This window comes from Aplidium turbinatum, chromosome 2 (genome assembly GCF_918807975.1).
Source record: "Aplidium turbinatum chromosome 2, kaAplTurb1.1, whole genome shotgun sequence".
In the NCBI taxonomy this organism is placed as follows: domain Eukaryota; kingdom Metazoa; phylum Chordata; class Ascidiacea; order Aplousobranchia; family Polyclinidae; genus Aplidium; species Aplidium turbinatum.
Genome location: NC_137473.1, coordinates 24,988,916 through 25,010,994, shown reverse-complemented (window position 1 = coordinate 25,010,994; position 22,079 = coordinate 24,988,916). Strand labels below are relative to the sequence as shown.

Below are 22,079 nucleotides of genomic sequence, written 5' to 3'. Positions count from 1 at the left end.
ATTACAAAGAGATATAACATAATTTAAATATCAACTTAACAACCAAAAGTGCAATTAAAAAGCACATTGCCTCTTTTGTAACGTACGCTGACAATGTCTCGATTAACCAATTTAAAATCCTCTGTCGATACAGATCTAAATTTCAGACTAAGATCGTGGAATCAAACGTAATAATCCATCTCTCAACAGGCAGTTATTCGCCTGTGGCTCATTATTCCTTTTGTGTGTGTTCTATTTGTTTGTCACATGTCTGCAGCCTACTTTACACCTCGTGTGATCTCTTTCCCACCGTATAATTTACTCGTAATCAGTCTTGTATCATTTGTTCAGTTTGTACTTTTCATTCCGGAGTATCGTTACAGTTATAGTGCATAGTCAGCACCGCTCCGGCAGTTTGAGCACTCTGGCATGGTGGATGAACGTATTCGAATGTGGTTCTTTGCGTACCACATGTCTGTATCTGTATTTTTTTTTTCGTTCTTCCTTGCTTCTTCTTTTTTGTGTCAAATTACTATTACAAAACACAATACTTTCTTTCGTATAACTGTTTGAATGAGTGCAGACTCGACGACCTCCTACGCCTTCAGGCTACGGTATTTCGCACTTTCTCATTGGATGCCCACTGTACGTTTTTGTTTTATGTACGGTACGTTTCGCATCCAAACAAAACTAAAATGACCATCCATCCACAAATGGAAACATCACCACGCTGAATTACTTATATAGTAATCAGAGGTTCAAGTCTACTTTGCGTTTACTCCATTGTGGAGACCTTGAGGTCGAAACAGTGACGTCCTGTCTGCAGTTAATTTTCATTTGATGTATATTGCAGATTTAATTAATTCCTGATGAAGACACACGTACGTATCGAAAACGTTTGAGTTGAATTTTTAATTATGTTATATCTCTTTGTAATAAAACATGTTAAACCCGCTAAAGTATCTTTGTTTTGTTTGTTTACGGTTCAACAAAGCAAACCCTCTGCCAAAGCTTTACCTGTATAAATCCTGTAAAAGGAAGGCAATTGTTGAAGCTTAATTGAGTGACATTTACTAACTAATTTTGCATTTTCACTCAAGGACACACGACAAAATCGCCGCCCCTGTGATAATTTGAAAAACTTGTGTGCCCTACTCCGCTGACCAAGTTAATATAATGCGATTGCACAAGCCAAGCCAATAAGAAACATTTGCAAAGATGTATAAAATTTACATAGCTTCCTTTACAATAGTGCCCTTCCTATAAATCTGCAACCGCTAAATGGACATTGAATCATTTTGAAATAAAATGATGGTAACGAGAAAGAGAAGCAAGCTGCTCAGTTGTTATTTTTGAATTTAAAATCTTGTAAAGGACAAAAACGACAAGCCTTTTCTGTGGGCCGTGTTGCCGGATCTTCAATTTTCCAGTGCATGTGCTGAAATCTAGTAGGCAGCATTTGCATTTGGATTTAGCCTACTCCAACAGTAGCAAAACAAAATAACTTAAAAACACACAAATTATATAGGCCTGCACTTACAAAGGCCATATTTATCAACTATTATTCAGACTAGCTATTTAGTTTTTTCATTAGTAACTCTAACTGCTACCAAAAGTAGCAGCAGGTCATCCTCTAGTCAAATTTGATTGCTTGTGCTGCCTTGGTAAAGCCTGCATAGGTTATGCCAGTGGCGGTTGGTGAGTTCTAGAAACGGGGGTGCTGCAGACAGGCAAGCCTGGCCGCGTGTTTGAATACAACAGCGGGGAGTCTGGGGGGCCTCCTCCAAAAAATTTAAAAAAAATTACATTTGATTTGGTGTATTCTGAACGTATTTTCAGCTCTAAATTGTGATAAAGTTTGAGATAAAACTTGGCTTATTTAAGAGTTTCGCAAATATGTAATGTTTTGAAAGGGATGATCAACAAACAAATGTGAATAACACGTTCTAAATGGTAAAAGAGAAAACGTTTGTTTTTCTCCATTACCTACTCGACAAAAAATTCTTTCGTGGCCTATGTCACTTTACATTTTGGATGTAAATACGTTGCTTATTGCATGACATACTAAATTCAAGCAGTTTTCCCCAAAGATGGGAAGTAGAGTTATCTTTAAAAGTGTAATTTTTTCTTGTGCCTCCCTGTTTGCGTTCTTCTGTTGCTAAAACTACGTAATACAAATCAGCGAAAATATAAACTACTAATTGGTTTACTTCGTGACACTTAAATTTCACAACGCAACACTCGCGTTCCACTTGGGAAGACAGCACAAAGTTGTGCTATTCGTTTGTATTGGCAATTCAAGAAAACTTGCGGCTCTTAGACGTCACAATAGAGTGTTTCTTTTATTTTAACCTTGTGCAAAATATTTCCTTGCACACGCAGGGTTTCCAAATATAATTTACACTTATAACATTAACTAACACTTATAAAACTTATAACAATAAGCAATTGTGCGAATAGAGAACTGAAAATACATTTTGGGCAGAAGAAACGCTAAGATATTTGAGAAACTTTTCGTGAAAACTTTTGTGGGAGTGCTGCAGCACCGTAGCACACACTAGCGAGCCGTCCCTGGGCAGGGCCGGATTAAGGCGGGGGCTGATGGGGCTGCAGCCCCAGGCCCACCAAGAAAATAGGCCCATCGATAACAACTTACTAAGAGCAACTGACATGCTTATTATCAGGATCGAAAGAATAAAGGACGAGAATCATAGAACGAATGCTAACTGTGTAAACCAGTGGTTCTTAGGGGCACGCCTCCCCAGGAGGCGTCAGCTAATTTCCAAGGGGGGGTGCGAGACCTAACGTGCTCTACAACTTGAAACCGTTAATTTAATTGAGTTATGGTCGTGCATAATGGAACGGTTTCATAAAAATAGTCGGGCGCTGCAGGATAGCTAAACTACTTTGAATAAGGTAACAAATTTTCTTCATGGCCTACATGACTTTGTTAAAACATTAAGATCCCGATTTCAAGAATTCGAAGAAAAGAGTAGAGTATTAAGTGTCTCTCATCATTATATTGAAGAAATTTCATGAAAGAAGAAAAGAAACGTATGCTTAGATAGCGGAGGGGGACCTGAAGACACAACACTTGATCCATCCAGAAGATTCAAAGTAGACTCATATTTGCCAATCATTGCCCAAATTATTTTGTGTATGAAATCCCGAATTGCAGCATATGATCTTCTTTAAATAAGATTTTCGTTTCTGGCGGAATTAAACACCATGTCTAACTGAAACATTGAAAAGAGTGCAAAAACATTGCTTCACAATTATCCAGATGATCTAGAAGAATTACTGCCTGAAAAGATGATTCATTTTTCTGCACTGCTAAAACAACACCATTTTAACAGCAAATGTAGGAAAGAAACTCAAATGTTTAAATTTATCAATGAAAGTGAGTTGAAGTATGCATTTCCTAACGTAGGCCTATCTGTTGTAGCCTACTAAGAATGTATCTTTGTCTGATGATTTTTAATTGCTCAGGTGCTGAGCGCTCATTTTCAGTGCTTAAAAGAGTAAAGAATCAACTGCCTTCATCCATGGGCCAGAAAAGGTTGCATTCCAGAGCTGGTAATAACATCATCGGTGTCTATTTTTTTCCAAACCTTTGTTTTCAATGCAGAGTAGAGCTAAGAAATGTAAAGCTCTTCGCTTTGTCTAAATCCAGTAAACATGTCATTTGAATGTGTTAAATAATATTTCATTTTAATTGTGATAAGTAGGCTACAATGTGGGGAATGAAATATAGGCCTCAGATTACCATATAGCCCCAGGTCCATCAAAACCTTAATCCGGCCCTGCCTGGGCTATGCAATATACAGGTCCTTGCCATAGTGTAGTACAGCCTGACCAAGTGTATGCATGATGTGACTGGGGCTCAGGCATTTAAAGTCTGCCCCAATAGCTCAGTTCGCTAAGCGCCTGACTTTACAAACAAAAAACCTGCAAGATCAAACAGCGCAGGTTTGGCTCTCTGGGTGTGTGCTTGAGCAACACACTTCAAGGGCAGCTTTCCATTCCGAAGCATCTAACTGGTGAAATCATTCACAAACAACCATACTTCAACAATCGGAAACTTCACTCTGTCAAACTGGGTGATCAGGACCTGCGTCAGTTGTTCAAAGCCTCTGTAAGTGGCATACATAAGAGATGGAGGTCTTGGCCAATGCCCCTCACTCTTCAAAAAATGTATTTTTTCAGAGTTGTTGTGATTGTATAGTGCAAACTGTTACGGGCAATCGTTCCCCAAATCAAACGTCAAATAAAACCGTTAAGGTCTACTTAACCTGGCGCCTTACGTCATGGAATATTGCTAAACAATAAGCAGAGATTTTATCATTCTTTTGTAACACCTGTGAACTATTTCATCATCTTAAATCTTGAATTACGAAATGTTGCATAAGCCAAATTTACCTCGTGCTGGAATGACACAACAATACTATCGACTATTACGTCACAGATGCAAGTTATGTGGTTTCAAATATCCCAAGTCAGTTTTGTCATTTTAGAATTGTCGCTGGAAAGGTTGATCCAATATTAAAATTGTTTTGCTTGTGCTTACCAACTAGACGAAATTTCCGTCTTTTATCTCAGAAATCTGTATTGTGTTCACAAGTTTTAGTGCGTACCGTGTTGCGTCCGCTTTTCGACAGCCTGTGGCTATTCTTTGCTGAAATACAATTCGTAAAAAGACGTTTTCAGAAAAGTATTTTTTCGGTGTCATCGCATACAGACGAAAGGATGCTGGAATTTTATGTTACAACTTTCCCACGGAGATATTTTTTTCCGCTGTGACCACAAACATGTTATTGTTTAAAGTCATACTAAATGAAAAACCTGACTTAGTGATTTTAAACGTTCTTTGTGTTTCACATGCTACCATAAAAGGATTTTTAATAAATTTGGCCCCATTGCCGGCTGATCACCATTCCGCGAGTGATTTTGTTAGAGCTTTCAAAACGGGAATGGGCGTGAGCAGCGAAGCGTGCGATTATGAAGCTTACGTCACCAGCATCTAGCAATCAGCTGATCGGGCAATAGTTTTTACTGCGGGCGATTTAATTGCATGTATTTTCTCATTAACCAGAGCTTCTATGATTATAATCCGTAGTTTTTATACTTGGAAAATGAAATAATGTTGTGTAGTTCAAATACTGCATTGAAAAGAAATGGTATAGGCCTACACAATCATGCTTTTCACAACCAACCAACTCTACACAGAATCAGCTCGATTAGTTTTTATTTCTGACAATCACAACGAAAAATAATATAGCCTATGGCAAACGTAGCAGAGGTCTACAAAAAAGGTAGAAGCGAAAAAACGAGGACGTGTACATTAACGGCTACTGTGTAAATTCACGCTGGTCTGCTCATATACATTTCTTTGACTCACAAAATGGGAATTTTATGCAGATTTAACAGGAAATTGAATTTCTTTTCATAGTTTAGTGCATCTTTTTCTCGATGCAGACTAACTTATTACTAAGGCCATTTTATTTTAACCTAAAAAATCTTTTTCACTTTATGTTTGCTGAACGGAATTGCTAATTTGGAGACAAACAAGCCGAGAGCAAAAATCAATCATGCTGTATCTATCTTACAGCAGCACAAAACTTGATTCGCTAGAAGTATGTAATAGCAGTAGGCTATTCCTAAAAAATATTAAATTAATGGCTTGGTTTTGGAGCGGAAAACTCGGAAAGGCATAACGCAGCCGCATTAGCAGGGTCCGGTTGTGAAAATTCAGAGTATCAGCTTTTGGGTGCAGATATAGACCTACTCTCCCAATCAGCTCAATCAGATATAGCCTACCGAAACAGACCGACTTTATGCAATGTTGTCATGTTACAGCCAAACACAACACAATATGAATTGTCAGACATGGTAATTGCTATGATGCAATATTGTTTCTGCAATAGTCAGACTATGATGCAATATTGATTTTATGGACATTTAATTTTCAGCAATGCTACTACATTTATACTACCGCACCTCACCTTTCTCGTAACATTGCTAATATTACTCAACGAAATAGACTATCCTAGAAACATAGAAAACGTGTAAAACTATCCTGCAAAACTTCTTGAAACGCAACGCGTCTGAACTTTCCAACCCAGCGCGCGAAAAAAATTTTCATATTGCTGTCACTGCTGGACGCTGGTAACGTATTCTCGAGTAGTGTTTCCACTTTTTCGTCATTTAAAAATAAACGAAACATTGGACTTTGTGTCTTGCTAGCGCTTTTGAAAACATTTTTCTTTTCTGTAATTTTTTATGAAATGTATTCTTGAATGTTCAGTTTACGCATTATATTGCTTAATTCCCGTTTGAAATTTTCATTTAGTAGGCCTTTAAGAATGGTCTGAAGTAGCAGGGCCGTATTAACCACCCTCCGGCTGGGAAAGGAGAGCGCATGGCTGTTCAGAGCCCCACTCATTTCAGTTTGTTCGATGTTTTTTGCCTATTTGAAACGAAAAAAAAAGATTTAAATAGTGCTGCAAAAGCTTGATCTTAAAATCAATCACGAAAGACCGTATTTACCACTTTCAAAACTCCCGGTTGTGACAGTGTGTGTCAAATGTGACAATAGGCTACTGCTACAAAAGCTCAACATTTCATTGCGAAGGCTAGAATTTTGTATTGTTGACCACCATTGGAATGATTTCAAGCCACCTAACGGAGTGGAAGGTCTGCGCGTCATGTATGATGAAACTAAAGACTGGCTGCTCTCTAGTAGCCTTCCAGTGTAGTCCGGGAACATCGTGAATCTGGGGTGGTAAAAGGATAGACCCTCGGCCCCAGAAGCTCAGACGACGATTATGATGATTGGAATGATTACTTTACTGTAAATCAGCGAAACCAGTAAATCTATGCTATTTTTTTAGAGTTTATAAAAAAATACCCTCTTCATTTCTTGGAAAATATCCATGGTGTAGGATCCGATCAATTTATGGTATCAGTGGTTGTTTGAAATACTCGTATCTTTGGCTGTTAGGGGCCATAAAAGAGGAAAAGCTTTGGGCCTCTATCTAAATCCGGCCCTGCCTACAACGTAGAAGATGAGAGTGCAAGGGGAAGTCGCGCCACTGCTAAACATCTCAAAATTGGACAAAAATGTCCAGTTATTTGCGCAATTTATAAATTGTTACTTTTTTAAAATTATATTTGCAAAGACAGAATTTAGCAAATTTTGTTCGCACCCTCAAAATATTTTATTCTCCTAGAGTTGGCAAACTATTTCAGCCCGTCGTTACATGTTTCATTAATGACAATTTTTATTTGAGCTTAAGACCATTCGCTTTAAAAGAGTTGCATTTGCCTTCAACAGAAAAATTGAGAGAAAACGTAGCCTACCTTTTGTTTAATTTTATGTGGGCTACACTGTACACCAGGAACGTAGCCACAGGGGAGGCTTGAAGGGGCAATCAAAATTTTATCTTGCCCCCACAAAAAAGATGTAGCCTATGTTTTGATACTATTACAACGTCTTAATACCATTGCAATTGTTGAATGACGTTTCCATCTCAACAGTTGCTTTTTCACCCTTAAATTTTCTTTCTAGCCAAGTCAATGCTGGACACTAGTATTGTAACGTTGATTGCCATAGCAGATTTTGCAAAGTTGACCAGTCGACATGTTGTTATTCCTTTAAGCTGCAACTGAATAACAATTTTTCGTGCAGCCTATACCATATGTTTCGCTTTGCGACACTATTTCTGTGCTAATAGATCTCGTTAGCTTAGTTTCTTGAAAAGTAGACCTTTAATCAAAAAAAATTGATACACTTGCGTGCTGCGTTCGCATTTTCTCGTTATTTGTGATCGCTGGATACAATGTTAAAACACTCTGAAAAAAATAAGACTGATTGCAACATTCCTATTTAAATTATTGTAAATTCGTTTATCCTTAGTGACATATATTTAACCTCAGCAGGCAGGCTAGGTAACTTTTTAACAATCGTTTCATCAGCAGCCTGCTATAGACTACCCTAGACTTCAAATCTGATTTAGAGGATCAGGGTTTGCAATGTGTAGCTTACAATCAATTAAATGTAAGCCAACATAGACCTAAGGATGATAAACATTCATTGTGTTGTTTCATTCCACCCGCAACGACTTCCTGTCTCAGTGGTTAGGACAATTGAAATTTATCATGGTAGGTCTCATATAAGACGAGTATGAATCGAAATGAGCGATTTCATGCTCAACAAAGTAGGCTATCCTTTGTGCCTTTGGGCATATCGCATTCATTGTGAAGAAAGTGTCATAGGCTATGTTTCGAAACAAAATTTTTAAAAACATTTATTACCTTCATGAATAAGTGACATTTAAGATTTAAGTTGGAGTTTACAAAACAAGCGGAAGAAGTTGATACAAATGCAGAGTAGCGCAGTCATGGGTGAGGTTTAGAGACGCCGCTTTCTCACTGTGAGACATGTGAGGCGCCACAATGATTAGATTTGCCTTAGAAAGTGCTAGCTTCGAAGCAAGTTGAGCATCCGAGAAAACATCCGAGACAAGCAGACTCTCCATTCGGTTTAGTAGACAAAAGATGATGCAATTGTTTCTTTGTCGCAGGCTATCCAGGCTTACGCCCGGTGGTTGAAAATTTAAATGAGGTGGGTAGGAAGTCAAGGAAACCGATTTTCGTGTTTCGCTTCTGGCACGCCTAAAAGTGTCTTGCTAAAGGCGCAGCCACAATACACATGCTCTTCTTCTTCGTCGTATGAGCTGTTCTTCCGGACTATATGTTTGGGCATGATGTCATCAGCCATCAGCCATCAGCCATCAGCCATGCTCTTGAACAGTGTCGAACCGGCGCTCTTTCAAACGTTAGTAGTAATAAATGTAGATATAGGTAAGGATTCCGAGCTCGAGTTTTGACCGATAGACAGCTGAGAACCCAAGTAGGCCTACCTTAGTTACAGAGACCACAAAAAATCAATTGAAACTTCCTGGTCCGAAATGTAACGAAAAACAATATCGCGTTTTACAAATACCTTGGTCACAAAAAAATGTAATAAAACATCCTGGTTTGAATCAGTGGCGTAGCCAGAAAATTTTTTTTGGGGGGGGGGGGCAAATATTTAATGAATTGAAGAGAACGACAAAGTGTTTGATTTAAGCCATCGCCACCTGATGTGCAGTGGCGTATCCTGGTGGGTTGAGCAAGGGAAGCAATAAAGCTGGTGGGGTGTTAGAGCGTGCCGAAGGCACGCGTATTCTAAGGGGGTCCGGGGGCATGTTCCCCGAAAAATTTTGCAAAATTACACTCAAATAATGGATTATAGCGCTTTCTGAAAACACTTTTAGGGTAATATTTGTATGAAATTTATTAGCATATAAACAGCTATTAACTTATTAAAGGTAGCTCTTACAAACGAACGGGCAAAAACTGCGGCTAAATTAGAGAACACCAAAAACTCAGCTACACAAAAACTCAATAACTACACAAAAACATAACAGAGTAAGCCATTCTGAAATTGCTTCCACAAATTAGTTAAAAAAAACGTAAATCGCGTAAATTTTGCCCGATTTACGATTTACAAAATTTATTGGTGTCTTTCTGTGTGTCTAAAACAAGTCCTTGGGGGTGTTAATAGCCAGATGACTTGGAAAACGTTATAAGATTCCACAAAGTTTATTATATTTTCAACAAAGGGCTCAACTGCGGAATCCAAACTTGGAAAATTTGGGGGGGCCATGGCCCCTTTCGCCCCCCTGGCTACGCCTATGGTTTGAATGACAGTAAAAAAACAAAAACAGCAGAAACAGCAGCCTCAAAAATAGCACGGAAAGCAGCCAATCGGTCAAAACTCGAGCTCGAAATCCTTACCTATCTTACTACTAACGTCGAACCAGGGTTCTCATCGCTTGGTTAATGACATGGTACTCAGTGGTTTTCAACCGGGGCCTGCAGACCGCAAGGGTTCCGTGAAGCGTTTTCAGGGGTTCGTGAAAGTTTCCAAATTTGCAGCATGATTGATAAATTTCAACATTTAAAAATTGTGTATGTTTTATTTGTATATTACAGCAACTTTTGAACTGTGTGTCGCAAAGCCATGGTGCGTCGTTTGAAATTTCAACTTCATCGTAATAGTCGCAAAACTTCTATTAAATTTCTACGAAATTGATAGAATAACATCAAATCAGCATATTGATTATTGATTTTTGATCCTGTGTGCCAACATATAGCTCATAACATAACTTTTTCAATGTCATCAATCGTCCTGTGCGCCGTGAGTTCAGCAAATTCTTCTAAGTGTGTCACTTCGAAACTTATGAAATATTTGTTTATAGCAGACGCGATCCGATATACAAAAATTTCAGACAATTTTTCTAGTGGTCCACGACCGCTTCGAGGGCACCAAAAGGGGTTCGCCAAGACAAAAATGGCGAAAACCTCTGCTCTATTTGTTCCTTAGCACTATATGCGCAAGAAGAGAAAGACGCTAAGTCCCATTGGTGCACGGTTAAGCGAAAAAGCCCAACAACTTTACAAAGACAATTAGAACCACACACTTATCCATGTCTCGGTGTCGATAGGATAGCGGATCAGAAAATAAAACATTTTAATTCCATTCCGATTTCCATTTGTGGTCTGCCCAAGTAGTCGCAAAGATGTAAGCTACTCTTCGTCAGCTTCATAAGTTGAGCGGACGGTTGGGTGTCTTGATTTCAAAAGAAAGTGCTCGTTTGAAGAAGTACAGACGCGGTGTACAGTGTTTCCAATAAGAAATCAATAATAAAATAAGGAAAATCAGTCAAGAAAGGAAACTGGAACCAAGAAAACAACGAAAAAGTAGGGATGGCTGTAATTAATAGGCCACGACACAGTATAGCTAAAGTTTAAATTTTTTTAAAGTAGAAGTTTTTTCAATTAAAAATTAAGATTTGGAAATGAAACGAAGTTGAAAGATAACTTTTTCTTTTACAATCCAAGGGGGCTGCAGCCCCGCAGCCCCTCCACGCGAACCGCCACTGGCCTAGGCTACCTTCAACCTTGGTCATTTACTATCATTAGTATATCAAGTTGTATTAGGCTACTCTTGATCAAAAGATGTCAAATTACAACGAATGCTCCTCCACCAGTAACAAAATCCTGCGTACGCCACCGTATCCCCAATACGCGTGGTTTGAGTAATGAGGTTTGGGTTGAGTAATGAGTAAGCCAACTACGTCATCAACGTAAAACATTACATGCGAGACGTGAAAAATGTTATATCAAATTGTTTGATGTCAATGCAACATCTATTCAAATGAGTAACCTAGCTGTTGCAAACAAACAAATTATCGTCAATGCAAATTGAATATGGTAGGCTAATCTTATACAATACAACTTACTTGTTTATAATTGCAGTAGCAAAGACCTATGGGCGTTTTTTTAATTCGTTTTTATTTTGTTTCGAAAACTATTTCGAATTTTGTTTATTACTTTCATAAAGTTTTTTATAAAGTTGGTTCAAAACTATTCTGAATTATGATGTGTGTGGGGTTAGGGGCAGTGGCGTAACCCGACCAATTTTGTATGGGGGTGGAGCAAGGAAAGGGCAAGGTGTTTTTCAAGAGAGCCAACATCTTCGTGACGTCCTAAACGAAGGCGATATAAATTGGCCTACATTAAATTTGATTTTAGCATAAAATATTAATTGGCGATAAAGGATTAACTTTCTGCCTTGGAAAGCTTGGATTGGTCATACGATTGCACGTGCTAATTCTGCTTTGGTTATAATTGAAGGAAAAGAGGCACAAACGATATTTTCTATAAAACAAACATACCGAATCAAGATAACACATCATTTCGTATTAATATGAAAAAATTAACAGTAGGCCTATCAGTTGCAAAAATCAGTAATGCTCTGGGCTACGGCCGTGTGACACACGATAAAGAAGAACTGGCAAAAAGGACGGAGAAAAAGTAAATAAGAAGTCAAAATCGAACAAATTTCAAAGCAGTTGTAAAGAAAACTTTTCCTAAACTTCCTTTGGTTCATTACAGTACAAAGCGGTTATGGGCAACAGTAAATCAAGCTTGTAGATTTTGTGTTTTTAGTCAAAGTAATGGCCAGGCTGAAAGAACTGTCCAAACTGTCAAAAATTTGATGAAAAAATGTACGATGATGATATTGATCTGTATATTGCATTGTTAGAATATCGTAATGCGCCTATTGCTGGATTGCAGTATTCACTTGCACAAACGTTGATGAGCAGAAGACTACGTACAAAATTGCCTATCACGGCGAAGTTACATGTACCAAAAATTGTTGACGCCTACGATGATTTGTGCAACCGGTAAAGTCGTCAGAAACACTACTGTCTACTATGGCCGTAGAACTAAGTCACTGCCGGTAACATTATTGAAAAAGGGAGATGAAGTCCGTCATCGTAAAAACAAATATTGGGATAAAGCTAAGGTAAATAATGAAAGACATGAGCCTCGTGCGTTACAGGAAAGTCTAATGGACAAATTAGACGAAACCAGCGTGATTTGGGTAAGGCGTGTAATTCAGCACCTATACGTAGCCTAACTATGATTATCTAGATGCAGTGGCGTAGCTAGGGAAAGGGAATGTGCCGCCCGGGGCGGATTCAGATTTTGCCGCCCCTTCAAGAAAAAACACGTGAAAATGAAATGCGTTTTTTTATCAAATTATAATCAAAATCAAAAATCCTAGTCTGAAAGTGCCGCCCCCAGACGTGCCGCCCGGGGCGGTTCTCCCTTCCGCCCCCCCTAGCTACGCCACTGTCTAGATGACATAGTTTCATCCAGCTTCCCACACAATGCTCAAGTGTCATCCACACAGAGCAACCTAGCGTCCCTACCCAAATGAAAAAATTACTCCACAGGTTGTTGAGAATACTGTACTGCTAACAGCACGTCACGATCTGGAAAACATATTAAGACACCTGCAAGATATCGTGATTGAATTATTTATACCGTGCTTGTGATTTGTTATCAATCGTTGTGAATGTCATTAGTAGGCTAATGCTTAGGAACAGCCTGCAAGAAGGTAGGCACTTTAACGTAACACACTCTTCGAAAAAAATAACGCAATCATGCGAAATGTATAGGCGAATCAGCTGATTTCAGTCATATGACACAACACGTGATATTCTGATCGTCTTTCTCGAAAGATTTTGATACAAAGAAATTCAACGGAATGCATCGCCACAACCAGCGTGACCTAATGGGTCAGGGCAAAGGAGTAGTAATTTCGATTGCATGGGTTAGATTCCCACCCTCTGCTAATACTTTTTTTTCTTCTGCAACTGACGAACAAGGTACGAGAACAACAACGACAACGAACAAGGTAAAGTTGAAATAGCTGTCAAGAGAGATTCTTGATCCTTGGATTGACGGTATTTCATCTAGGTCAAAGCGTTTACAAATTCTTCTTACGGTACCTCTGCTTCTCCATGACGCAAATTTCCTTCTATCATTTTTTCAGATAACAAGTTAGCAATATCAACCAGTAGCTGACCATTGTCAGTGTCCGCATTAGGGGAAGGTATGGACCCTGACCATACCTGACCCATGAACCACCCCCCTTCCAAATTCGAATAAAACTTTATAGTAGATTTTTTATCAACTAAATAAGTTGCATTTAGTTCAATAGTATTTCTTGGAAAGTTTTAGATGGAATCTTTTAAAATTTTGCAAGTTAGAGGGTGGGGTGTGATTTTGAGGTGTTTTAGTAAAATTTCTCATTTGCGTTTGGAGCTTTACAGAAACTTAAATGCAGCTAGCAGCGAGATATAAAATTCAGAAATTGTAATGGGCTATATAGTGCAGGATTTAGTACAGTTCATTTAGACTTTACTTCATTCCAATTAAGTAAAGCTAAGATGAAACTTTGTCACCAACAGTTCTGACCGATGATCCACCAAAAGTTTTGTCCCTTGAACCACATAGTTCATGGGTTAGCACAATGCATAATTGAGGGACAATAAACATGTTTCATTTATTTTTTATTTTAGAAATTATTGTGTATTGTAAGTGGAGTGTACGGTATTATAAAATGACTGGCGAAGCTGGTGATGCCTAATCGATTATTTTTGTCCACTCCCCACCACTTGCAGGAACGACAAAACAAACAGTCGACATTAAAAAGTTTTGAACCGACTTTTCGCAGTTTAATATTGCTTAATCTATTTCTGCAAACTTTTAGCAGTGTGCTCATTTGCACCCTTGAACCACTCTGATCACCGTCAATGTTGTCAAATATTGTTGTTGATCCTATAATTATATGTGGTTGAATTTTTTACACAATATACTGAAGTGATCACACTATGTTGTGTGGAAGTTTCGTCATCATAGAGTGATTAGTTAACCAACTATAGCTTTTAATGTGAGAAAGTGGCTCATCAGTCCATACGTTCCCCTACTGCAAAGTCTCATTTGCATACTGCTAACAATGCTCTGAATGAATTGATTCGCATTAATTGGCACCATTTTAAAATTCTGTATCAGAGGAATATTTCTGAACATTAAATTATCTTTCGCTGCTAAAGCCAACTGTGCTTTTTCTCCTGGATTTTTCTTGAAACTCTCAAAACTTAATTCGTATTGTCCTTTTTATTAAAAGTTTGGCTCTAGGTAAGTTGTACTTCGAGACTGAAGTTCAATGGATAGCCTAACATGGATAATTCTTGCAGAACATTATACATTTGAAATCAGTAAGGATAGCATAGGCATTCTCTTTGGAAAACCAGAGGGTAGGCTACGCTATTAGTTGCTCGAAAAAGCAGAGAGTAGGCTATACTGCGTATACCGCCGTACACCCTCGAATAGCCTACAGCACTGCCTACGTAGTCTATTTCGTAACTGATTTTGCAGAGCTCGATTGAATCACGCGTGCAGCCTTAAACAACACAACTGACTGTGTGACAAATCTTACATTTTGGCTTATCGAATTTTCGCAAGAGCTCGAGTGCTGTTTTTAAATCCTACTCTGCGTTGGACACTACTGGTATACTATCTGCCTAAGCTACTATCAGGGCCGTGTTAACCGCTCCCGGTGCCACGGTCGATTAGGGGCCACTCATTTTAGTCTGTCTAATGTTTTTGACTGTTTAGGAAAACAAAAATTTACTAGAAGCTCAATACGCAATAGCTTAAATCGTGCAAGGCTGTATTTACTGCTTTCCAAACCCCGACTTGGGACCTACGGTACCTCTGGCTGGTACCTATAATACTCATATTTAGTTCGTGCAGCGTTTTTCGGCTTGTAATTTCACATTTTTTTTCCTTTTTTTTTTTAAATTTTCTCGCTCCCTGAACCACATTTTGTTCATCTCGGCGATATTGGGCAAGCATAGTTGAGGATTAAGGGAGTGAAAAGTTTTTTGTGTCTAAAAAAAATAACAAAATGATGCAATATTCCGATAAAAACACTGCTCACTCAAATAGACTAGTAAATTAATAATTAAGTTGATCAATTTTAATGTGAATTGAGATAGGTTATAAAGTGAAAATGCTATCAGTGACTGTGAAGGCGGGGACACATCAGGTAAATTTTCGAAGTTCTAGCCTGCTGAAAGACTACACTAGGCTATGCAAAGTTTCAATTAATAAAGTTATTGAAATTTTTCTGTGGTCGCGAATAAAAATTACCGTATTTGAAATGGTAGGCTAACTTAGCCTAAATGTTAAACCAAAACTTCCACCCCAATCCAATTTTGATGAATTTAGTTAGCGCACATACAAAGCGTGCATCTTGATAAAAAAATTATTGTTCCTAAAAAGTGGCCAAAACAAGATTAGGCTATATTTGCAAATATTTTCTGGGAGGCATCGTCACAGCTCCCCACACCTCCATTCCATTTTACTTTTCGGACATTAAGTTTTGCGTTGTTCATTTATGTTAGGGGAAGACGGGGCAAAGCGGAACACTTTTCGTAAAAACGTAATTTCAGCAACAGTGATGGTTGGATTTAGTTAATTTCTTTTTTAATCGAAAGCGAAAGCCTTAGTTGGTCAGCATATTTGGTTCGAAGATCAAGCGGAATCTTTCTACTGTTATAGTACAAATCAAAAAAGATTTTTTTTTTAAATGTCCCGCTTTGCCCCAGCCGTGGGGCAAAGCGGGACACTTCATTTTTGCCTGATTTGGTGCTGTTTAGCCGTTTCTCTCAAAGACAACTTCTTGCTTTTCACATCTTCTATTGCATTATTAATATTGATAGCCTGTCCGTCCATCCCTACCTATGTCAGTTTTTTTCTTATAGCAACGAACCATTGTCAGAACTAAATTGTGTAGGTCTACCGGTACAATATAAATGATTGCTGATAAATATTTTACAATCTTGAAGGCTAAAAGAGGTATAAACAAAAATTCAATTTACAGAAGAACCACAGATACAATCTAGACTTCTAGAGTCTCATGTTGCCCTAATGCACTGTCCCACTTTGCCCTAATACAACAGTCCCACTTTGCCCCAAAGTATAGCCTTTAGAAAATAACATCTCTGCTGAAACCTGTAAAGTTTGAGGTAAAAGTTGCTTTTGTTACCAACAAATACTGTCTCACTGTCTAAGATAAAAAGAAAGCTACCAACAAATTCGCTTATGCTAACGAATGAGGTCTACTTTTCCATCTCTTTCTTACAACAAACCATGCCAAAACACATTTTACTTCCTCACGACACGCGTTATGCTCTGCCAGTCGCCATTTTTTTTTACAGCAAATACAGTTTATAGTTGCCTAACTAGTGCTTCTGGTTAGAGGGAGCCAAAGAACACAAAACGTGAGAAATCGCGATGTCCCGCTTTGCCTCATCTTCCCCTAAGTTTATAAATTTTACTTTGTTAAAACTCTAATTTTCCCCCAACTTTTTTTCTGGATACGCTACGGTACTGTATTGTCGGCATAGCCTATTAACTATTAAAAAATCTTAAAAGTTGTTTAACTCTTTGCTAAAATGATGAATGTAGGCTAAATTGTCTCCCAAAATGCGAAGTCGCAGTCGGTACAACTAAACATAGGGGCCCACTAGTGGATTCCGGTCACATGGCCCTGACTAGGCTACTATCATGCTTTTTAAAATAGCCTACCGTACCTATAATTCTATCCGTTGGTGAGACTGTAAAATAGCATAAGCTACTCTTGATAAAAAAAAAGTCAGGTTATATCGTATTCTCTCCTCCCCCAGTAGCAACCTTATTTGCACTGCGTTGCCTTAGCGCGGACCGCCTTAAAAAACCCACACATGTGAAAATTTTGAGCTTGATTTGCCGCAACGAGATGTATCCACCTCGGAATTATGCAACTCAATGACACCCGTAATGACGTGTCTCTCCCGTCCAGTATGTTTGTCTCTCTCACTTAAAAACGCCAAATTTTTAAGGACCTACTTCATGTTGAAGTAGCTTATTTTGAATTCAACTCAACGTCTCATTTTTTTTTCAGACAAACACTGCGTCATTCTTTTCCCTGGTTTTAGTTTTTGTATTTCAAGAGTGATGCAATTTCATTCTATGAAAACGGCCCTGTAAGGTCTTTTAGTTTTGTTTAGTTAAACTCCATAGCCTTTGCATTTTTATGTAACCAAAAATGGATTCCTAACACATTGTGGAGTATAAGTATGATGTTTTTGATCCGATTTTGTCCCAGTTTGAAAAACCTTTTAGACACCATCACTAAAAATAAGGGCCCGCTAGTGGATTTAGGAGAGGGAACGAGAGGTGCTTACACAGGTTAGGCTTATTTTTATGTTATATAATATATAGGCTAATTAAGTTTAGAGTGCGATAATTTAGTTTGAAGTAGGCCTACCATAATAAATGGCATTTAAAATTTAAACTTTCACAGTGAAATTCCATTTATGCTTTTATCAAGCTAATGATATAACATGTCAATCAAACTATTATGGTTTTTACTTATCCGTTTATTAGGCCTACTATCATGCTTTTCATATTTACTGTAGCCTACATATCTATTAATTACATCCGTAAATAAACTGACATACACAAAGACCGTGAGGTTACTCTTGACCAAAAAATGTTAAATGATATCGAATGCCCTCCTCTCCCAGCAACAACCCTGCGTACGTCACTGAACGTATCCTCAATGCGTGTGGTTCATTGCTACGTCGTCTACATATTGTTTGTTTTAAATACAAAATTTATTTAAATTAGTAAACTTGCTGCTGCAAACTACAAAATATCGTCAATGCAAGCTGAGCGTGGTAGACTCATACAATGCAAATTACTTATTATTAGAAAGTGGGCGTTTTTTAATTCGTTTTCGTTTCGAAAAGTATTTCGAATGCTCCCTCCCTCTTCAGAAAACTCTACGTACGCCACTGTCTGAAAATGCGTGGTCGGGTCGCTGTCCCAGGGGTAGTGAGTTGCAGAGCCTGTCACATATTGTCAAAGAAAAGTTTAAATCAAAACTACCGTACTATTTCCGAACATTAAGGGCGTGCGCAGGAAGACTGTATTGCAAAAACATGTGAATTGCAGAGATAAAATTAACAACAAGGACACATGGATGAAAGTGGGTGCAGCAGGTGAAAAACTACAGTGCATTTGAAAGATTAATACAAAACAAGGTAAGCTATTTAATCTCTAGTTCGATTCTGGGCGTGTGCAGTTGACAAGCTCACTTCAAGGACAGACCTCAGGCCTATAGGCTACGCTATATGATCGAGGAAAATAGGTGTCAGAGAAGACTTCCTCAGACCTAAAATAAAAATGCTCCCTTGGCTAGTTGTTATATCACCTTGGGTCTTTGTGGACTTATAATAATTAACACTTTAAAGACTGCTAAAACCATTCAACCATAATAACATATCACAGGAAATCAAAAAAGCACCTGAAATACTGTATATCAACTGCGGTACAAATCTTAGAACTGCATAATTATACTGCCAAGGATTTGATGAAATGCAAACATGGATACTGCTGAAGCATTATAAACAATGAAATAAGAACACAAATATAATTCTATTGAATAAAAGCCGGTACATAGCCTACAATAGCACAATATTGTAACATGTTTATCTTCCATTACAAGATTCTTATAAGTCAATCATCCTAATAAACGAAATGTTACAACTGGGCTATTTGGAACGTTTAGCTAAATTTCAGTCTTCACCTTGTCCAATTGCAATCATGCCTTTACAATACCTACTGCACTGAAACAGTATTGTTTCAATTCAAAGCACAAATTTAGGTTATTCGTTTAACAAATGGGCATGGCCCAGTGGTGGGGCTATAGCGCTATTTCCAATGAACCAATTAATAGAATGAAAGCAATATGAAACTTGATTAGAACGTTTTAACACACAATCAGAATCTTGAAAGTTAATTTACTGTATGTCAATGTCATTGTGATCAAACAAGATGTACAATCAATAATCAAACTTAACCTGACGTGGCGTTTATGACGCAACTCCTACTTGACAATGTTACCTGCCTCATTTGGTCCATTATCTTCCGAATTGGACTCTGGTGAGATCGGTGTTATGACGTAATGAAAGTTAAATTTACAAGACTCAAGCTTCAAAGAGACGACTAAAAGAACGGAATAGAAAGTTCCTTTCATTAGGTGTCGTTATAATAACGTACCTAACAGTAGGGTACATCAAACCTCCTTTAAGAAAAAAATTCTCATGGCCGTATATAAAAGTTGTGCTTTTCCTAAAAAAATTCAATTGTGTAAAATATTACAAAATTTGCATGAACTCTACCGGGTCCACGTCGAAAAAACGAAAAATAGGATCATTCCATATGAAAACAGCCAATATGAAAATATCTCGAATATGATAGCTTTAAAAAGGACTATCATATTCGAGATATCTTTATGAACAATGTTACAGGCAACATGAGCATTTTTGCATTACTAGAATACCGTAACACAAAGTTACAAAAGATAAGATTTACTCAAGGGCACGAACTTGACAACAACAACAGATTGCTAAGAAACAAATCGCTGTGCTTGGTCAAAATAGCATCATGATAATGAAGTGCTGATTAGGTTAATCTTCAAATGTTAGCGGTTTTAGAAACAGTAGAAACAACGTGGTGAGCTTGAACACACACCTCTGGCTCTGGCCCGGAGCCGGAGTTGAAAAAAAATGACCGGAATTTGGACGGAGCCGGAGCCGAACCAGGAGGTTGTTCCATCTCTAACCATTATCAACTCTTTTTCCAGTTTTAGCGGCCACAAGCAAAAAAAGATTGAAAACCACTAGTTTATAAGCAATGGCCAGGAAACTTGCATAAAACACTGAAATTGATCATTTAAACTCACTGCAAGAAAATCAAATCAAAAAGAAATTTATTTATTTTAGTTCACCCAACCCATACGACGTGCACTATTTTTCATAGGTATGTCACTTATCCATTGACTGAATTACGATAACACCACATTGGATCAGAAAGTGCCAGAGAAAAATTGTGAAGGAAACTATGTAAGTTAATTTAATAAAATTAAAATTGCAAGCCTTGATGGCATCGTCACATAGGGGGTGGGAAAACAGATTGTACGGGTATGAAGTGCGCATATCATGATCAAAAATTTAAATTGCATGACTCACCTCGAGAGTAGTCAACAATAGCAAATGGAAAGAGCATTGACGGTAAGCAATGAAAAACTGAAGCCCTTGTGGTGAAAACTCATGGCCCGACTGACTTAACCTTTTTCAAGCTAAGTTATTAAAATCGATTGGCACTTTTGTGCAGTAGCTACGATCATGCTGTGGATATGTTTTAAACAATTTTCTAGAATACGTTTCGCAAAAATATAATAATTACTTCAACACGATTAAGCAACAACCAACGGTGTGTAACAGTGATAATCCTATCACAGCACGATAACACAAACAGTGCAAAAATTAAAAAAAAAAATTAAACTTCTTTGTTGGCCAATACTTCCTCAATCATTCCTTCAGCCTGTAGAAAAATTGGTTACAAAAAGAGTTATGAAATGGTTAGCGTGTGCCACTGAGATCAATTAATTACAGAAACCAAAAACGTAAATGACAGCCATTCGAATCATTTAAAAATTATAACTGCTTACCTCTTAATTAAATATTGCAATTGGGTAACTTCACATGAAGTGGTCCAAAAAACAACAATGTTTAAGAACATCATGAAATTTTTAATGGAAATTTGATAGATTTATAGAGCTCACCAGCCTGATATCAAAAAATCAAATTGGACAAGAATTGACCAGGGTAAGATAATTTAAGTTGTCAATACAGTAGTCACCGCTCATAGAATTCAAAAATATTAAATCCAGCTGCTTTTTGAAGCCAAATTCTGTAGAACGGAATATTAGCGTAGTGCCAAATACTTCGCCTATTGGATCCACAACTATGGTTAGTGGATCCACTTCCAAAACATCTGGTCACGTAGTCAAAGGCTAAAATACAGTAAAATTTTTGAAACAAGTGAGTTGTTGTGATGTTACAGACACTGTATATTGCACGACTATGCTTTGAAAACATGTGTTGACGACTATCCAATGAGACTTAAAAGATTTGTATCTATGAGAATAACGTTGGAATAAAAAGGATAAGAAACTGCAAGAAGTAAATAGGGCTAGCTGTGTACGGATAGATTGACAGACGCCCGACGTAGCGACGCACAAAGGAAGTTTACAAAAATGTTTTGTGGGAAGATATGCGTTTTGTACGTTTCTCAATGGTATTGGCGTTTAGCAACTGTTTCTTCATGTGATTGAATGGGCTCATCTTCAAATCCTTCTTGAGAACTGTGAACATTGGTCCATAGGCCACGTTCGCCTCCTTTGCCAGTTTTTGAATTGGATCTCTTGTAACGTTAATTATTGATGACCCTATATATAGCTTTTTGAAGTCAGGTTGGTGAGCGCCATAAGCTTGTTAAATTTCAACCTAAAGTTCCACACTGTAATATTCAGGTGTGGATCACTTGACAAGCAATGTAATTTTACAAGCAAAAATCCAAGACATTCCTGTTTATTTAGACGTTCCACTGGATATAGTGACCAGTCGGCCACACTGAGTCAGAAGACGTGGAGCCGATACCCGGTCGAGCTTTAGCAAAGATTTAAAAAAATTCTAGTGAGTTTCATTCGCGGCTGCAATGAAACTGTCTGCACATTTAAC

The 22,079-nt window shown here is 37.9% G+C and overlaps 1 protein-coding gene across 1 annotated transcript in view; it reads right to left on the bottom strand.

Annotated features, from left to right (window-relative positions):
• Window positions 1-18,407: 18,407 nt before the first annotated feature.
• Window positions 18,408-22,079, bottom strand: part of LOC145765150 (uncharacterized) — a 66,128-nt gene continuing 62,456 nt past the window's right edge. Inside the window, exon 13 of the mRNA XM_082576924.1 lies at window positions 18,408-20,880. Coding sequence (XP_082433050.1) covers window positions 20,836-20,880 — 45 coding nt within the window. The 3' untranslated portion in view covers window positions 18,408-20,835. The remainder of the gene's footprint in view (window positions 20,881-22,079) is intronic.